General features: G+C 36.0%; 1 protein-coding gene across 3 annotated transcripts; it reads left to right on the top strand.

Annotated features, from left to right (window-relative positions):
• The first annotated feature begins 763 nt into the window (after positions 1–763).
• LOC125679460 (uncharacterized) lies at positions 764–16,557 on the top strand. Of its 3 annotated transcripts, none has more exons than XM_056157112.1 (7): positions 764–808; positions 939–1,073; positions 5,388–5,555; positions 9,497–10,447; positions 13,652–13,828; positions 14,054–14,491; positions 14,868–16,557. In XM_056157112.1, the coding sequence occupies exons 3-7, from the start codon at positions 5,474–5,476 to the stop codon at positions 16,325–16,327; spliced, it is 3,108 nt and encodes a 1,035-aa protein (XP_056013087.1). In that variant the 5' UTR covers positions 764–808; positions 939–1,073; positions 5,388–5,473; the 3' UTR covers positions 16,328–16,557. The 3 variants fall into 3 exon arrangements, with proteins under 3 accessions (XP_056013087.1, XP_056013085.1, XP_056013086.1); XM_056157111.1 differs by lacking the exons at positions 764–808; positions 939–1,073 and adding exons at positions 3,307–4,198; positions 4,355–5,298; XM_056157110.1 differs by lacking the exon at positions 764–808 and having other exon boundaries at positions 826–1,073.
• Positions 16,558–20,752: the final 4,195 nt, after the last annotated feature.

The following is a 20,752-nucleotide window of genomic DNA, read 5'->3' as shown; positions in this document are numbered from 1 at the left end:
AGATTTTCATTCATTATTTTTGCTGTTGTGGTAGATTTAACGGATAATATCATTATGCAATAGGTCGATTAGGAATATATTATGAAGATATTCTATTTCAGTTTTATTGTTTTAAAAAACACATACAAAACATGCAACAAAAACGCCAAAACAACATAATTAACAACACTATTACATTGTGGATTTGTTGTATGATTCACCATATTCTTACAATCTGTATCCAAAACGATGAAAGACCTGTTGTATCTGAGTTAAGTATTTCATACCCAATTATAAAATGATATATTATCTGTAAGATGAAAGGGCATTAAAAGACAGTATCTGATTACTCTGGGAGTCATTCCGTATCGACCCTTTGCTCATTGCATTGATGTGCAGCTGAGTCCTTTATCCACATACCCTCTGGCTGGAAATGGTGTCTGTGTCATGTCAACAGATCCCGTTACGTTGTAGCTCTGTTCAAATGATTTCACAAAAACAGTAACCAAATTAACAAGCACATCAAATTCCTCTGGTGATTTTCTCAAACGCCCTTTACGACATAATATACTATTAGCCCACATTCTATTTTTTCATATCAAGAAATGACCCTCTATACTTATTTCTACAGTTAGACAATATAACTGTCGGGGCCTTTTGATCTCGTTGAAGTATCATATCAATAAAGCATATGTCTGATTGATTTGTATAGGAATACCTATTGATTTATTCTATATGGAAATTCCAGTGATCAGAATTCAATCAGCACGACCATAAAGGTAAGATGAGAAGCAGACGATCGACGGGTTGGCACGCGGTGATATTCATTGTAAGCTATTGTTTTAGATTGGAATCTTTCGATGAACAGACGGATAAGTTCTGTTTTGTCATTCACATAGAATTTTCCTCTGTTTGCTGTGGTGAATACTGATAGTAACTTTCAATCTCGTTATTGGTAGCTTTGGATAATGCAACCTTTGGTAACGCATAGAACCACGTGGTAGTGTTTCTCCTTGATTCCGGCATCACTTCATCATTCATTATCTCTGGTCATCCGCCAACAATAAATTTCCGTACTCCGGACTTTGATGAAGGTGAGTCATTCTTTACTGGACATATCATAAAAATAATGAGGAAAAAGCTGAAGCTGAGATTTAATACGGAAACTGTGTATCCGACCATCTGAGTTTACACTGTATGCGTCCACTGTATCAAAGTATCTTTTGTATAATATCAAGATTCTTCTTTGTATTTCATCGAGAGAGAAAAATCTCAGTATTTGATTTCATTGACATTAACTATAAAAGAATATCTTATGGTTTCATTTAAATTAACTAGAAAGGATTTTTTTTTTAAATATCAATTTGTTTTCTTAACATGCTACAGAAAACATTGATGCCTGGATAGGTATATATTTTTGAGTAATTTGATTGTAAAATTATTAAAAATTGGAAGAAAACGCAGACCTTACAGATCATAGATGTTAAAAATCCAGATGTTCTAATGAATTGTGCAATATACATGTACATGTATAATTATATATTGTGCTTTCCTGTTTTTGTTTTTTTTTTTAATAGATTATTTATTACTTCTTTATATTTACAATTTGGAGGGATATTTGTGGTAATGGTATCTAGTAATTAATAAATATATCAGAAAAAAATGTTTAAAGCATCTATCAGTGTGTTGTTTTTTACCCACCCCCCCCCCTCTCGAACGAAAATGTTCAATATATTAAAAGGGTCTCTGGGTTTCAGAAGTATTTATTTGCTGCCTTTAAAATTGATCTCTATGTGCATTATGCATCTAACTAGGATGTGTCGACATCAATTGTCAGCATCTTCATTGATTTATCGTCAGTTTATCGCACCGACACGAGAATTACAATGGTTCTCTCGTGCCGGTATAAGTATTAGTTGAGAGAGAGAGAGAGAGAGAGGTTTATTTGTTTTGAAGCAGAAATATTAATTCTAAATCATGCTCCGTCAATAAGTGCGTTTGTGAAATTAGAGAGAAGGTGGAAGTAACAGGTATGCGTATCAATATTCCGTGCTGCATTCTGTTACGCAATATGGGTCTGGTAACTGTCGCCGAATAAATACATGTGAGCGTAGAAACTAGGAGATGATCAAGTGTCATCAACGTCGGATGTCTTGTCTATTTTATGGCGAAATCGATTTGCACCGCCATCCCTGTCTTTTGTAACAAATGATTTTGATGCACGGTTATAATACACCCGTGTTAGAGAGGACCGGTCATGATTTTAGTATGGTATGACTGCATATGTCATATTCTTGAAACATCGCTGTAGGGTGTGTATACATTGAATGTTTGATAAAAAGTAACATGATATGTCCTCCGGATCAGCGCTTTTTAATTTACTGACAAAAAAATGAAAGTACATATACGTCAGCATACATACTACGTGTTAAGATAAGATCGACGTCTTTGATGTGTTAATAACGTACTAACCTCTTGTGATCGTCTTTGAATCCCACTCAAGTAAAATTTTACAATGTCATACCCGATATCAAAAGCTTTGTTGTTAAATTTCTCATTGCAAACAATGACCAATTAAGAATAAAACAGGTAGTTTGAATAAACAGCACACTATAAGTTTGGCTTGACGATATTTCATTGTGTGAAACTACCGTGAGACATATAGCAAGATTACAAACATTCCGAGGTCCTTCCTTTCATGCAAATATTACTAGTGTATATAACAATTAATATTAATTTGATTTAAACAATACGTGTACGTGTATATTGTTAATAAGGATTATTCGGTAGGATGAATAAAGATTTGCCATTAGACTGAACCTACAGCTAAAGCAACCTTCTCACAAAGGTAAAAGGTTAACAGAAATTGTGAAGAAAAACTATCCATTAACTGTAGGATGTACCATGATTCAGTCGACCTGTAGGTTAGTTTACAATACAGCTTACTTTGCAATTAGCACTTAGTTCTCTCCACGCCAGTACCCAGACGCATAAGGCCGCGACATCATCTCTCCAAACCACTCTGTCTCTTGCTGCCATCTTGACCTTCTTCCAGCTTCTCCATCCTGCACTCCTTCTTTTTGATTCCACTGTCCTTCTCCGGGTTGTTTTCGGTCTCCCTCCTCCCCTTTCTGATTCCACTGTCTTTCTCCGGGTTGTTTTCGGTCTCCCTCCCTTTTTTCCTTCCTGGTGTCCACCCCAAAGCCATCTCACAGTTACAATACGACTGCTTATGAATAAATCTATGTATAATTACTAATACCCAGAAATTAAAAAAATAAAAAGTAAAACAAAACACACTCAGAACAAGATTGTGGTGATATTTTATGGAGTGTGCATAGCTTGTACATTTGCAAATGTGAATAACAATATTTCAGAATATAGATTTTGGGTGTTAAGGAAAAATATTTTGAATATAGATTACAATTTTATACACAATACATCATAGCTTTTTGAGCGCACAAATAACACTCTTCATGTTTCAGAATATAAATCAGAATATCGTTGAATGTAAATCAAAACGTGTGAATATAGATGTACATATACTTCATAATCAGTCTCAAGAATCGGAAAGTAAACATCATTCGGTTTTTTTTAAATACTTATTTCATATGCCATAAGTATGAAAGGAAGAATATTCTCACATTTACATGAAACTTCATTAATTATAATCCTGCTTTAAAACATGCAAATGTACACAGTGTATATTTCACAAATCGTAACACAAATCAATGATGAGCAATGGATTTTCTCTTATTTCAATAACCGTCGAATTATTTACAGTACAAATGTAACGTTAATCCTTAAAAAAGTCAATTTTATCGCGACTCTGTTGATCTGGCGATGACTTCAGGATTTGGAACTTCTAGTACGGCGGTATCAACTGGGATTTGGGAGATCTACCCCCGCAACAAGTGGGATTTTGTTTGATTACGTTGACAAACAAAATGGATTTCCACTCAGAATGAGATGTTTCTCTTGTTCAATCAAATCGACCAGATAACGACGGAGAAACACAAACATCCTTAGGGTACCCTTGTTTCTCGAACGACACCTCTCGGGTCTCTGACAATGTAAAACACATAACTGCCCGGGTAGTGTCATTTATCATATATGTTGTCGTTTGCTCACTGCAATGATTTGCCTTTGTGAAACGTACATCTCTTTTGTCCCTGTAGTTTGTTTTCGGTTAGATGGCGACAGGTGATTCGATCTGACGGTAAATATTTTATATCTACAGATGGCACTTACAATGCCTCATCTGTCTCTATTGATTTCTCATTAACAGTGATTTCAGGAAATAATGCTTATTTTGGACTGCACATTGCATGTTTCACAGAATATTATATAATTATGTTTGGGCATATTTTTATAGAGTCTTCAGCACTGCTTTTGGACGTGACCATTAATACAAAGAACTGTGCGACACCATATTCAAAATATCAAGTTTTACGCGTTTGTGAGTTTTTCAATGAAATAATCTTCATGCGAGTTAAAATGGCAAATAGACACAAGATTCCTCTTCTTTTGTCTGACTGCCAGCCATTCGTTAAATGGTGTTAAAGTGTCTTCAGCTTTTACAACCCAACGAATTGTAAAGAGACTTTGTTAAATTGGCATTTCAATTTTAAGGTGGGAAGATTACTCTTTATTTAGTGAAAAATAAATAGACTCGTTGATATGATTTCAATGCCTTTAAATTTGATTAATAGGATTATTCATTTTAATTTTAATTTGAGAAATGTTACCATGGATGATGACTTGCATATGTTTAAATAATAATACAGAAGAGGAAACAAGAAAATGACATTTCCTTTCGCCGCTGTGCATTAAATTGTGAGAGAGCAGTAGGTGTCCCCCAACGACTCGATAAATCGATAACATTTTTGTCCGTTCCTTCCCAGGTAGATCGCAGGCCTCCTGAACTTGGCGAAAAGTGAATGCCGTCAGACATGTAAGAACGGGGTCAAGATAAATTAAACAGGATCCATAAATTTTGTAAAATTTGACTTTGAGTACAAGTATACACGAGGAAGGGTGGATAAGGAATGACGTAATTTAGAACTTGCAGTAAAATTTTCATCTACCTCCGATGGCCCATAATCATGTTCACGGATTATATAAGAAACATCTTTACTGAAGTTAAAACAGTGTCTCTATCATGAAGGAGAGTGAACTTTTTTTGTTTATATTTTACTAAAATGTTCACAAAGATCAACCACAAGGAATACATCTGCCGCTATTAGAATTGTATAACTCCGCACAGATTGGAGGCAATACGAGGAACGGTTCAGCGAGCGCGATAACGCCAAACAGAAAGTACGCACTATTTTCTTTCACCTGTCTATTATAGCATGACATACACTTGAAAGCGTGCTTTGTTCAATATTGTAGTTTCTGTCTTACAGTTCAAAATGGAATATATTTATGCCAAAGAGAATGTGGATTAGGAGGAATCAAACGAAGACATGAAGGACGCTGGGAAAAGTGAGAAATGAAAACGCCGACACCTTCATACACAATTTTCATTGTTGTCTGGATATTTATTTCCACACCTGAGTTGACAAAACTTACAGGTAGGTATTCATTTCTTAATATTTCTCATACTTCCATTAATATCTTACGGCGATAGGGACAGAAGTTGCGGACAATGGTATTTTATTTTTGTAATTTTTTAATGCAAAAATAGTGTGTATGTAAATAAACAGCAAATAAATGGTATAATTCCGTTTGATTAAAACTTTCACTGCTAACTTATCTAATTCAATTTGGGATATTTGACACCCTGCAAGATATCATCGAGGTATAGGTCTGTGTTCGCTAAAGGTTATAATTGTGTAGTCATTAAAAATCCATTTTGGCGAGGAAATATTATTATGCACGGTATATGTTTTGCATATACATTTCATTTATCAAAAGGTATTTATGATCATGCTGTAGGTTTTCAAGTACGTTTTTGGCATACGTTAGGAGAGATTATAAAGTTATGCCATGTTTTCGATTGTGGAGAGAAGCGATCTCGGAGCGATGAAGAGGAGAAAAGTGTTTTACAAATTCAAGATAAAGATGTCGAAAGAAAAGATCGGATTCTAAACTTTCATAGCATTTTTAGCATTAACACTTTTACAATAGTTAGTTGTTCTGGTGTCTGAGAGTCACATGTTTGAAAAAAGAGAACAAGACCCCTTTGTTGCAGTGACCCCTGCCATGTACTCTATAATTAGCATTACCTTCTAAGTAGACGTCCGCATTTGTCATTTTTTGTAGACGCACATTGACGCAGTAACTGCAGAACCCTGTGACATTTTGGAAATCTGAAAGAATTTATCATCACTTAATGTGACAAACGAGAAAAAATAATTTCGGAACAAAAACGATGTTAGAATTCTTGCACGTGATTCTGCTCAACGTATGGAATAAAATATTTTTAAAAGACTGCAATGAAATTTGAAGAATTTGATGACGAGAAGTAATTACGAATTCTAGAACTGATGTATCCTTATCGTTACACACTGGGTTGACATTTGAAGTCTTTTGTAAATAACAGATGCTCAAACATATTTACTCAGTATTAATGAAAATGTGCGTTGCATTAACAAGAGGTGGATATATTTTTAATAGCATCCCGGTACCAAGCTTACCCATCGATTTTAATTAAAGCATTGGAAATAGTCTTTTCATTATCCATCAAACCCATTGAAATGCAATGCCGCGTGGTCTTGCTCCGGGAAATTACCTATACCCCAGTCCGATCATGTAACGCTACTGTATTGAATTTTCATAAATCACAAGGGGAATATAGTGTTTTTAAGCTGCACAATAGCGTAGCTTTTAATCATATCGCCCTTCTTTGCCGTGCTTAGCTAAGGTGGACGTGAATTTTAGAGGTGGCGTAAAGATAAAATGAAAAATTATAGAAGAAATGGGTCTAAATCCGTAAACTGTCACGAAAGTTCATACCTGTTTGCCGACAAATACTGCAACGTGCAGCGATAAAACTCATTTATATCACGGATCTGAGCCCACAGTAACACGGGTCTATAGACCATTAATACCCGCATTCGTAGACTCGATATGCGACTTAAAGAATGTGCATACGTCACAATTAATTAATTTGATAGCCACAGTATTATCACACTGAGTGTCGTGTTCGGGTCTTCATAGCAATAATCAGTCAGGATTCAGGGAAGAAATGATTTCACCAGAAACACAGAAGACCACTAATTTGCCTTTTATTCTCGTCTAGCAGGATTATTGCCATCTTTCCTCTTGTCGAGAAAACTAAACGAATATCAAACTAATAAGACTTAAGTCAGATTTCATTTCCAGAGGGGTCATGAACTGACAGTGCTTCTGTCTACTTCCTTAGAAACAAATTCAGTATACACCTGTACTCAACTTTTAATGTATAAATCAAATAACTGCACGGTAGTTATGATCTTCAAATGTTCCTACGTGCATGTAATAGAAATTTAAAAGAAGAAAAAACAACAGCTGTAAATCAATATTATAAATTTGTGAGTATGTTCTGTTATATTAAGAATACACGCTTAAAGTGGCAGTCAGCCTCAAACCTCCCAACCTCATTTGTCTCCTTTATTTATGTCTGGTCTATCTGTTTCCTCAATAGAAGTCCTTATGTAATTACACCCTTTGCAGTGTTGCATGTCAAATTAAACAACTGATTCACAGTCATCAGGAGGGATATATCTACCATATAAAAAGACGATATGGAATCTGCAGTATTTTCTTTCAGCTCCTTTAATAAACATAAATGCCAGTGTACATGGAAAGATGATAAAACGCCTGACGCCTTTTCTTCGTTAGCCAACATAGCGTTTCGGATTAATTCTAAATGAATAATCTTTCAAAAGCAAATAGGTGTTAGATTATGAGACACCTCCCACCGGGGCCAGACTGGTATCAGATTCATCTGTATGGTATTAGAAAGAACATAATGTTTTAGTCAATAGTGTTATGTCCATCGGCCAAATGGACATCATTCATTAAAACCCTTCTCTAGATACCAACTTTCCTTATTGGTGCTTTCTTTAAAAAAGTGTATTGGGATTTCTGTTGTAACGTGGCTCTAATTTCTTGTGTCGCCCTGTCTTGCTATGATTGACCGATGGTGATATCGTCTGACACATTCGATAGTGTATGGATCAGGGCGAACTCCCCTTGTAATTTGCCTCGTGCAGATTAAAGACACGATCCGGGATTTCGCATCCTGTCATTGCTTTGTTAAGTTTCCCATGAAATAGAATATTTAAAAGGATCTATTAAGGAAATGGAAACGTTTGATCATTGATGAATATTCCATTACTTATACTTTTAATATGATTTTTGTTTCGTGTGTGGTCTAAGATCTTGATTATGGTGCTCATTTCATTCTGTGTTGATATTTTGATCGCATTGGTAAGCTGTTTTAAATCCGGGTATTTTTAAAAATCATTTTCGATGATTTAATTATAGATTAATGGTTTGCATTTAATCTATGCTTCACATCTCTGGAATGGTTAAGACTTAATTCGAAATTTAGATAGATTCTCCCATGTGTCATTAACTCGGAGTTTGTTCTACAGAACTAAACAACATTGGAGAAGCCCCATTTGTTCACCTGAATACGTAGAGGGTAGACAATCAGTCACTAGACTCTCTTCGTAGCTTGTTATGGTGTTGAATTTCGGCTGGGTGCATGGATTATTTAGAAGATAATTGCAGGTGTACGGTTGCGCTATATTGCACTTCTTTGTACTATAATTCTAAAATACTATTTTGCAAATATGGCGATTATTAAATAATTAACAAGAAGAGTACATGATTTATTTTTTTTATTTGTATGACGAAAGTTAGATGTACACGATATGATATTAAATTCAAAGCATAACAAATAAATTATCAATCGTTAAAAGCCTTGTGATATCTCCCCTGCACTGGCCCAGAAAGGTAATTTTCGAATACATGTAATTTGAGCACAAAGTCTGGAAACGATCACATGAACACTGGGCACTGATTTTGTGCCTTCTATCAGCTTGAAAGTGATATTGGGCATAATGTTAAGTTGCTCGGCTTCATTATTAGAATTATCGACTAGCCTTCATAATCAGAGCAAATCTTCAATAAGTCCTCATTATAACAGGGCTTCTTGTTTCCGGAGAACAAATTGTCAAAGAGGTCATTTGGAACACATTTCACAAAGACTGCTGCCAGTCTGTTGCACTATGTGTATTTAAACACATAATGGTAAAAAGATATAGGATTTGTTTTACATTCGTAGGTCTAAACCTTTTAGATTAAACAATGTGTGCATGCAAATTTATAGATCTTTACAGTAATTATGTAAAACATGCACTTTCGGATAAATGGCACATACATGTATTATAAATATTGTGCTCAATATTGTAAGGTGGAGTGAAAGAATATATAGTTCATGAAGACTGAAAAGAAAGAGAAAGGTTCACAGAAAAAAGAAGATTCAAATGTTTATATATTTATTTGTCTTTTTTTTTTTTAGATGGCAGCTATGCTCTTCACGTGCCTGTGGTATATGTGGCATTCTCCGGTGACCTGATCCTTAATTATACCATTCCATCCAATGTTTCTCATCCAAATGCCTTCCTGAGGATTTTATCAGTTATGGAAAATCACATTCGAAAGGAAATTACGACACTTGGTCTTCCATACGGCCAATCGTATGGCAGCGTTAGCGTACGATGTGGAATTTTAGAGTTTTCAGCATCTCATATCGTAGAACTTCACTCTTACGCCGGTGGACCCATTTTAACCACTTCTACTTTCCACGTGGAGTGGCCCTCATTCACATTGAAATTGCCCCCAGATCACGTAGCACAGACCCAAGCTGTTACTCTTGTATTCCAGTCAACTGCAAAATGCAATCCACTGCTAAAGCGTTATTCGTTTCATATAGACCTAGTCAAAGACAAAAATGAAAGCTTAAGTGATCAGTATACCGTGTTTCACGCAACTCCCATATCAAATATAGTTTCGCCTCGTCAAGATATACGTTATCCATGCAATATATTTGATACCATTGGAAATTATAAAGCAATACTCAGAAACAGTGTAAATACCGGCAATATTGTTTCACAAAGTGGAGTTATGACGGTAACTTGGAGCAATGCCTACAGTGTAGACATTTATTCATCTTCCATTTTTCCTTGCATAGGGCATATTACCTTAGTCTATACATATCCTGAGTGCATTGGGACAAAGGATAGAATTCGCTTGTACATGCTGAACAGAGAAAGTGGTTCTATTGCAGCACCTTACCAACGAAAATACATTTCAGAGAAAAAAGTTGACCCGGACAAAACCAACATCTTCTTTGATTGCGCCTTGTTTCAGAGCATCTCTTCAGCATATTGTTTTGAATATGTCAGTATTTCAGCCATGGAAAAGTTAACGGTTCAGAAGTCTCTCTGCTTATCAACACACCCTGATTCCGGTAAGAATGGCGGTGCATTTGTATGCAAAATGGCAGATATATATATTATATATATATATATATATATATATATATATATATATATATATATATATATATATAATTTAGTCACAATTCTAGTTTACCTAACCTCGTCTTCCTAATACATTGTGGCAGTATCATACTGTTATTATTTGGAAAGTTTCTGTAAAACTTGAAATATCTACAAGAAAGGGTGATTGGGAGACGAAAACAGGGCAATGTGGTACAGGTGCTACAATACAGAGATAGAATTTGTCTGAGAAAATATATACATGCATAATATTATTCAATGTTAAATTATATTCGTAAAATAACAACGAATGTCATTTTTTCGTAGAATAATCATATACATGTAGGTTATTGAATTTACTGAGTTCTATTCAGAAGAGAATGGTCTATGTTTGAAGATTGCATGATCGTCTAAAAAAAAGTATGAATTTTCATATAACTAAGCGACTTTAGGAATTTAATCTTGTAAAAATGTGTGAAGCATTACAAGGATACAATGTTTATGTAGGGACAAGAACAAGTCAATAAGTGGTTTCTTTTCATGTCTGAAAATACACATCCAATTTAAGGAGTGATTTTCATTTTGTTTTGCTAAAAATTTCAAACAAATATCAAGCAAGAAAGAGGCACGATTGCGAAGGATATGTTGACCCTACATAGATAATCAATGGTCCCATATTTGATAAACTGTATTTCGTTACATAGTGTACACAGATTAGTTCAATAGATCTTATCAAAATATACTGTTGATAATTAATTTTCGAAAAGGATTAAATTTTTCTTGTTTTCGTGGTAACGAAATGCCCATTTTAATTTCTGCATGAACAAGAAATGAAATAGTGAGTAACTTGAGTCTGCAACCACTAAATCAATTCCCCACAAACGTGCTTAGTTTTCTCAAACCACGAAAATATGATCCCTCGAAAACAAAGTATTTCATGTAACCACTGGAACAACATCAATCACCAGAGTACTTTGAAATTCACTGTATGCATTTGTCGTGTTGCAAATACTCTCGGTTACGTTTGTCATAAACTGTGCTGCTCTCTAATCTATTATATGATACATCGCACTTTAAATAGAAGAAGGCATCCTAACTGCAGAAGGTAATTGGAATACTTGCAGAATTGAATTGTTTCCATTACACTCGTAATCATCCTCACGTTGAGTTTTTGTGTAATTCCATTACCGTTATTGCTTGAGGGTGGAATCGTCCCCATTCATTGTAGTAGAATTTCGTATTAATCAACTTCTAGTCTTCCGGCTCTGTTCATGCTTTCACAAGAATTCTGTTTCACTTTAAAAACCCTGTATCTCAGATTTTTATAAAAGTCGGTCATTTTTATATGAATAATCATGTATTTTATTTTTATTTCAACAAATATGAGGAAACGCGTGATTTACAGGACAATGGAATGAAACGACATGCCTCCTTTACAGTTGTTAAGTAGACTATTTTGTATGTAGAAATGGTAAATTGGATTGGACACAAGTAGTCTACCATAAGAACTTACGCCTTCGGTAGGCGCCAAAACTTTCTCTAGAGTATTTTAAATTACGGCAAAAGCAAGAACAAGTGGACAATAATATGCTATTATGTAACAGGTTTTATGGTCCACAAACACAAGTTCATGTGGTATTTCTCCATGTATGTATCCAGGAACTACAGTCAAAACAAGTCAAGGATTTCACAGAAGTGTCCAATGTCATATGGTCATATATTTTGAGGATGTAGTGCCCTGTAACCATAGACTACTCTTGTATATCATTCAATAACGCCCTTCTCTGTTCTATATTTATCGTGAATCTAGAAACAATATTCCTAAGTAATCCTTAATGGGAGGAATGGAACAATCGTAATCAACGCTCAATAATATCTACAATACTGAATAATTTATACAAATGCTCAATCAAGGGTTGACCACACACACCGGTAGAAGATTAATATTGCTGACAAATATGAGAGAATTGTTTTACAACCAATAACTCTAGAAATGATTCAAAACATATTTCACTAGATAAGTAATCATACAAAGGGTACTGCAATCAGAGTTAATTAACATGGGCTCTGTTTATTGATTGGTGTGTATTTTAAAAAGCAGGATCCGAGAGAACGGTATTTCCTCTGAACTCGTGGTCTGATGGCTTTGTTCATCTGCGTTTTCAACCTGAAATCAATGAGTTCGTAAGAGCTGTTTTAAGAGCCCGGTACACAACATAATGATGATTGACTCTGAAAGTCAAATATCGACAGACAACTTTTGGTATCAGTTTACTGTAAACTGTGTGCGGAAGTGTTTGTGTTGCTTCTAAATGTTGACTTTGTTGCAATTACGGCAATAGAACTGACAGGCAATCAAAATGTTGATACATTTACTGAATTGATTGCGGATATTATTATGTAAAATCAGCCGATGTTGGTGTAACCGTTGGAATGGTTGATTTACTGTTCCTGTAATTGGGATTAGATCGTAACACAGGTGTACATACTCTGTTTGTTTCTGTTGTAGCTTTACAGAGGTGCTGTTTAAAATAAAACTACACGAACAATTATATACTTGACTGTGATAAGGACTGTAACGTTCTCTTCACAAATGTTCAAAATTGTTACTTGTACGAGCCTGTTTACTTTGTTGCGATAATGACTTCGGAGTTGTGAAGAATTGAATATTTCTTTGCACTTTTAAAGCGATTTCCCAGTGATAAATTGAGACACGACACGAACAGTTTTACAAATAAAATAGTTTGTTTCATAATTTTATGATCTGCTATAACCATTAATTATGCAGCCAATAACCATGTATACATCTTGCACATTACGTAGAAACATTAAATAACTTGGCGGGTTTCTTTTCTTTTTCATAATTACATTGGCAATGAGTAAGTGAATGCACATTTTTCATGTTGTTATAGGATGATTTTATTCTTTGTATGCCCTGAATGTTGATGTTGTTCTTCTAATGTGCACTACAATGTTATCAATGAATGTAAAATTATTCATCTTTTTTGCATGAATGTATTACATGTATGTGTTTTAAAGAGATAGTATTGACCTCACGAAATTAATTTTCTAAATGAGCAGAATTTGACTTTCAGATGTCCTTTGCTCTTTCGCTTTTCCTCAATAATGCCGTACATGCATATATCAACACGATTCTCTTCTTTGTATTCCAGCTCTACCAATAGATGGTGGATGGAGTCCATGGTCCTCATGGAGTGCTTGCAGTGTGACCTGTGGGTCAGGGAAGGTCAGTCGGTCCAGAATCTGTAACAATCCCTCTCCCATGCATGGGGGTCTTTATTGTGAAGGGGAACCATTTGAATGGAAACCCTGCTTTGAAGAATGTCCAGGTAAGTTATTTTTGGTCATCTGAATGTATTGCACAAGTTTGAAATTTTGTATTTCTACACGATGATTTTGAATTTTATGCTTCGATGTGTTGAGGATAAAAGGTTCATTATTAATATCATTCTTCGATTTACATAATCATTAAAAATTATGTTGACAGATTGTCCACCCTGATTTTGTTGAATCTTCTGTTCTTTTTCATGGTTGAAATTTGTATCATCTTGCAGAGCTTATACCGAAAACACCTCTTCATACTCTTTCACTCGACAAATCATGCATCTGTGGTTGTGAGATCAATTCAAAACAGGGAGAGATTATCGCGACGGGACGTTGTTCTGGTCTTTCTATGTGGCTTATATCTGCAACAAGCAATCATCAAGTTTTCCTGTCTTTCACGTACTTTAATTTGTTCGAGCAAAAACAATGGGTAAAAATTCGCAATGGAGGGACGTCAAATGCTGACCTTATAGCAAAAAGTGACGGCGAAATAGATCTGAAGAAGGTCATTTCCACAACTGGAACGATGCTGATAGAGTTTATGACGTTAACAGAGTCGTCTGCCAATTTCTCTGATGTCAATTCCTCCACTGATTCTCCTTGGGTTCTGTCATATCCTTCAGAACTAATTCATGTCCATGGATTTATAGCATCCTTCTACATACAAGGTAAACATGGGGTGTTTGGAAAGATGGGATTGTTACATACATGTAATGCAGAAGTACGGACTATGGTCTTAAATTTGTAAATCCTTCGTCATAATTCTCGATTAAACTGTCAACGAGATGTCGTGATTTTCCAGTTTAAAGTTGTGTTACATAATCCTAGATTTAAAAAGCCCACCACTCTGAAAGAATAAAGAGCAGAATTCGTTCCAAATCTCTCTCTCTCTCTCTCTCTCTCTCTCTCTCTCTCTCTCTCTCTCTCTCACAATTTAAATGATTTACTGAATCTTATGTACGCCAATTCCCCTATCATCGATCTCAATGCCCTATTACACAATAGACAAAAGTGCAATGTTTTATAATATTTTATATTTTCCAGTGAAAAATGAATCTAGATACATTTCGGCCGTGACAGTTACAGAACCTCCACCGAAAGAGGGCATTTGGCAGAGCACGGTGACAATTGTTGGAATATCTCTCTGTGCCGTTATAATCGTAGTAGTGATTATTATATCAATATACCATAAAGTGTTTCGCAAAAGGACTCACAAGTATGCCATGACGAAACAAGAGGATACACCAGAGCATTTCCCTAAAAGTACAAGCATGCATAGTACTCCAAGTCGTCATAGTGCTATAAGTCAGGGGATAGAAATAGATATTGATATGGAAAAGCCTTTGACTGGAAAGAATGCAAGAAAGAAATACAGAAAGGATAGTGACGCTCACATATCACGTGGCTCTTCAGTTTCTAGTAACAGAAGTGGTCGTAGTAAAAACAAAATAAAAATCAAAGCGGATATAGAACCAGGAGGGAGCCCCAAACCCCCCTCTAGACATTATACGCCTTTACCTAGTCCATTAGTTCATAATGATCTCATACAGGAGGAGGACAGTAAAATTAGTTTATTCAATGCAAGTCCTCTGTCGAATAGAAAAACTCGTTCGCCAAAGATTCATCCTTCGCCAAGATTCAAAAGACTATCCAATGGAGGATCTCCAGTTAAAAGTAAACATGAACTTCTTATTCGTAAACGAAAGGATCGAAGCGCTAAGGAAAAGGTGGAGAAAAAGAAAGGAAATCCTGATTACAGTCAAAAGAAAGTTAAAGAGAGTGTGAAATGTCTAGCTACACCCGATTCTGCAGGATCCCTTACCCCAACACCAACAGTTCTTAATTCAATACCTCCGGTGGATGCACAGGTAGATGACGAAAAGGATTCCAAGGATAATATCTCCGAGGAAAGGGATTCGAAGGAAGTCATTGAGCTGAAGGATATGGCAAAAGAGGATATTGAAACTAGAAAGCCAGGATCTGGAACTTCAGATGATTCTTGCACGCCTGAAAAAGGGGAACTGTTTATGCAGCAGACGACTTCCTTTGTCCAGTCACCCAGTATAGAGTTAATCAAATTGCGAAGACCTACGTCTTTGACTGAAAGTTATAAAAAATCCGTGTCACTACCGTCCATTGATAGGGTCATGAACAGCTCTGAGGATATAGTTAATGAAGATCGACAGAAAGCCTTGCCAAAGCCAGATGGACAAAGTCCTAAAAGTCCACGACAGGAAAATTCCAAAACCTCTTCGCCAAAAAGTGTTCAGGGCTCAAGTGTTAATAGTTCTAGGAGTAAACTTACCTTGTCGCCAGCGCGTAGTGCCACTTCTCCTTCAGAAAATTTAGAAATGGAATATGACGATTACATTGAATACGATGACACATTTTCTTACTTCGATCCACTAGAAACGGAGAAGTTACAATGGAAAGGCTCGGAAAAGATCGGAAAACCTAAATCATTATCCAAAGACGACCCTAAAAAAGGAAGCAGTGATTTATGATTTCAATGGAATTCGTGAAATATTTTTGAGCTTTGAATCTTTTCATTCTGTTTTATATAATGGTCTACATTGGGATGCTACATAATGTGTGTTGGATCGTCAGTATGCTTTTGAAAGGAATTGGTTGCAGCTTGTGTCAAAAGTTTTATATATATATATATTTATTTAGAAATTTGGTTTACGTTTTCACGATCTTTAAATTAATAAATACATGTACATGAATGGCGAAACGCGAGCGTTTTATTTATTTATTTATTTTTTTTTTTTGCATTTAGTTAAGAGAATTGAGCTAAGGAGAACTGAGCTAAGGACAAGTATGCAAAACTCCATAGATCCCTACCTACAGTGTAATCTACATATACAGATCCCTACCTACAGTGTAATACTACATATACAGATCCCTACCTACAGTGTAATACTACATATACAGATCCCTACCTACAGTGTAATACTACATATACAGATCCCTACCTACAGTGTAATACTACATATACAGTTTGTACATGCATGTACGTGTACCTTTACATACATACATTGTAGGAAGAATAACTCTAAAATTGTCTCTACAAAACAAGAAGTTGTAATTTGTTAAATCGATATGCATATGGCATATATGAGCTACAATTATGATTCGGATGTAGTTTCGTGTTTTATCAACTAACTTTAGCACGTGTAAATTAAACTTTCCAAAACATTCTCTAAACCGATTGATAAACTATGCGTAACAGCTTAAAACAAGATATTTATTATACTTTATTAACAAAAGCTATTCATATCCATAGCATGTCTTTCATATGAGACCTTGAAAACTGAGGTCGCGTTCGACATAGACATGTTAAAGAATCCTCACTGATAAAACCCAAGACGCCATACACAGGTCTAAGTTTGTGGCACTTTGCCTACTGCTAGTGATGTCTCAATACCAATGAAAAATTCTCATTATTAGATTATAGTTAACACCGTTCATTGTACATAGTTTCAGAAAAGCGTAGTTAGGAAATCTTTAACAAAAGTTTATTTAAAACCTAGTTATTACAATGCAAAACTAGCATATTTCTCTCATTTTTGTGTATAGGATTGTCGTACACTCATGACTTTAAAAAATGATTCGATACGCAAGAGCTTGTTCTGCGTATGGTCAGTTTTCAAATCGAGAAAAGCTACTGACAAACAAGTTGATGGTACAGGGGTTTCAACAGTCTCGTTTAAAGTTTGCATTTTGCAAATTGTGTGGTCGTTATAATGATCTAGTTTGCCAATACAACCTATCATTGGGTCAAATGCTGTCTGACGTGTTTATTACCGATTGTTAGACCGTTCTTGGCACACTGATTTTGACTACGGATAACTTCGTTTACCTTATCAAGATATAGGGCTCGCGGCGGGTGTGATCGGTCGACAGGAGATGCTTACTCCTCCTAGGCACCTGATCCCACCCCTGGTGTGTCTGCCCAACTATATATTTTGTATTGGTTATAGGAGTTATGAGAATTCGACATTTCGATATATCGATGACGTTTTGTTTATTAACAATGATAACTTTCATTCATATGTCCATTTGATATATCCCTGTGAGCTCGAAATAAAGGACACCACAGAGTCGTCCACTCTTGCTTCATACTTGGATATTTTATTGAAAGTAGACATTAACGGCAAACTGACAACTTAACTGTATGACAAACGGGATGATTTCAACTTCCCATATTTATGTAACAATATTCCATTATCACCTGCATATGGTGTTTATATATCTCAACTGATTCGATATGCAAAAGCTTGTTCTGCGTATAGTCAGTGTTTAAATCGAGGTAAGCTACTGACAAACAAGTTGATGGTACAGGGGTTTCAACAGTCTCGATTGAAGTCAGCATTTCGCTAATTCTATGGTCGTTATAACGATCTAGTTCGTCAATACAACCTATCATTGGGTCAAATGCTGTCTGACGTGTTTCATACCGATTGTTAAGCCGTTCTTGGCACACTGATTTTGACTACGGATAACTCCGTTTACCTGATCAGGATATAGGGCTCACGGCGGGTGTGACCGGTCGACAGGGGATGCTTACACCTCCTAGGCACCTGATCCCCCTCTGGTGTGTCCAGGGTCCGTGTTTGTCCAACTATCTATTTTGTATTGCTTGTAGGAGTTAAGAGATTGATCACTGTTCGTTATCTTCACCTTCCATTGATCACTGTTCGTTATCTTTACCTTTCATTATTAAACGACAGTAATATATAGACAGTGATTGAGAATTGTTCGAGTCATCTGCTGAAGGATCAATTAACGTGAGCTGACCCTATCAGCTGACAAACAGTACATAATATATCTATAAAATATGCTATGTTGAAACAGCACAGAGATATGATGTTTGAATGTAAAAGTTGAAGAGCAATCCGTAGTTAAAATCAGTATGAATATACTCTGCAAGATGGTCTAAGCACTACTCTGTCGTCCAGTAACACCGTCGCGTTTGTTACTCTACAAACAAATCTTGGGTTGTTAGTTCACCAGGGTTATAAACTTAAATGAGTTTTTCTGATCACATGTTGTCCATCTCTCTGTGTCTGTCCGTTTTTAAACTTTACACATGTTCGACCTCTGCAGAACCACAGCGCTAATTTCAACCAAACTTGCCAGGAAGCATTATTGGGTAAAGGGGAATTTCTAAATGTTTTCCTTTTCTTTTTACTATTATATTTTGTTTTTGTTTTGTTTCACGTCCCTTCGAAAAAATTTCACTCATATTTAGACGTCACTAGTTGTGGGTATAGTACCACAAATTCATACATATGTTTAGCGTTCATGACCATAGTAGTAAGGGTTCTTTTACATACCAACGCCTGTCGTGACACGGAAGCTCAGCTTTTAAGGTCATCTGAAAGATCCGGGCCGTGATTCTCACTTTTTAATGTTGGGCGTTTGGCGAAGGAGCTTTCACTACCTATGTTTACACCTTAGGTTTGACGTGATCATGGTATAAGCGGGGCTCGAACTTGCTATCACTGAGCTAGCAAAATGTAGGGTCACGCCCTTTTCAAATGGGAGATAATTAAGAGATAGTGAAAATATGGTAGCACCACTTAAAAATCTTCTCAATAATCACTGGATCAGAAAAGAAGAAGTTATGTGAAAGCTTTGTTAATGAGTGGAGATTCAACATCGTTCAAATTAAGGCTTACACAGGTAGGGTGGGGCTACATTATTGGATCAAATTTTTACATGGGATACATAGGGAAAATATTTTAAAATCTTCTCAATATGCATGCATCCTAGGGTTGTGCAGATTCAAGTTTGTTACAAAAATCATGGCCGGGGGACACAAGAGAGGAGCAAAGGTTTGCGTAGGAATATATAAGGGGAAATCTTTGAAAATCTTCTCAAGACCAGCAAGGTCATATCAATATGCAACCATTCTCAGTGCAGATTTCAGTTTATTCCAATAATGATCCGGGATGTGTGGGTAGAGTGGGTCCACAATAGAGGTTCAAATTTATAGATGGCAATATATTAAGAAGTTCTAAATAATTTTTTCCCCAAATTCAGCAGCGCCCATGATGTGTCATCATTATCATGCGAACACCCTCGGATATTGCAGATTCAATTTCCTTCAAATCATGGCCCGGGGTAGGGTGGGGTTTGAATAAGGGATATATGTAATCTTAATAAGGACCACTGATTAGGTATATTAAGATGCAAGCATTCCAATGTACTATAAATTCATTCTAGGGTTGGCTTAAATAAGGACTCAAAGTTTTGCACAAAAATATACTCGATATTTTCACTGGAAGAGGGACCACACTAAATGATATTGATATACAAATGTTCTGAATTCGGTTTTTTTATGGACCTTGGGTAAGAATGGGGCTAATATCAGGATTCAAATTTTACATAATATATGTACATCATTATATGGGGGATCTTTTGAAGAGAGAGAGAGAGAGAGTATTCATACTGATTGGATTCAACTTCCCACGAAGAACAGGAAGGCTAATGTGACGCAGGCGAGTGTTGTGGCTCATGAATCTCTTGTTATTTGAGTTTTGTCGTTTAACTCTCTCTCTCTCTCTCTCTCTCTCTCTCTCTCTCTCTCTCTCTCTCTCTCTCTCCAATGTTTTGTCTTTCATGTCTTTGCAGCATTTTCTCATGAATGAAAGGTGAAGATAACGAACAGTGACCAATCTCATAACTCCTATAAGGAATACAGAATATAGAGTTGGGCAAACACGGACCACTGGACATACCAGCGGTGGGATCAGGTGTCTAGGAGGAGTAAGCATCCCTTGTCGACCGGTCATAACCGTCGTGAGCCCTATGTCTTGATCAGGTAAACAGAGTAATCCGTAGTCAAAATCAGTGTGCCAAGAACGGCCTACCAATCGGTATGAAACACGTCAGACAGCATTTGACACAATGATAGGTTGTAT

The sequence above is a fragment of the Ostrea edulis genome, chromosome 2 (genome assembly GCF_947568905.1).
Source record: "Ostrea edulis chromosome 2, xbOstEdul1.1, whole genome shotgun sequence".
Classification (NCBI taxonomy): domain Eukaryota; kingdom Metazoa; phylum Mollusca; class Bivalvia; order Ostreida; family Ostreidae; genus Ostrea; species Ostrea edulis.
The sequence above is the reverse complement of the archived record's forward strand: the minus strand, read 5'-3'. Positions and strand labels throughout refer to the sequence as shown.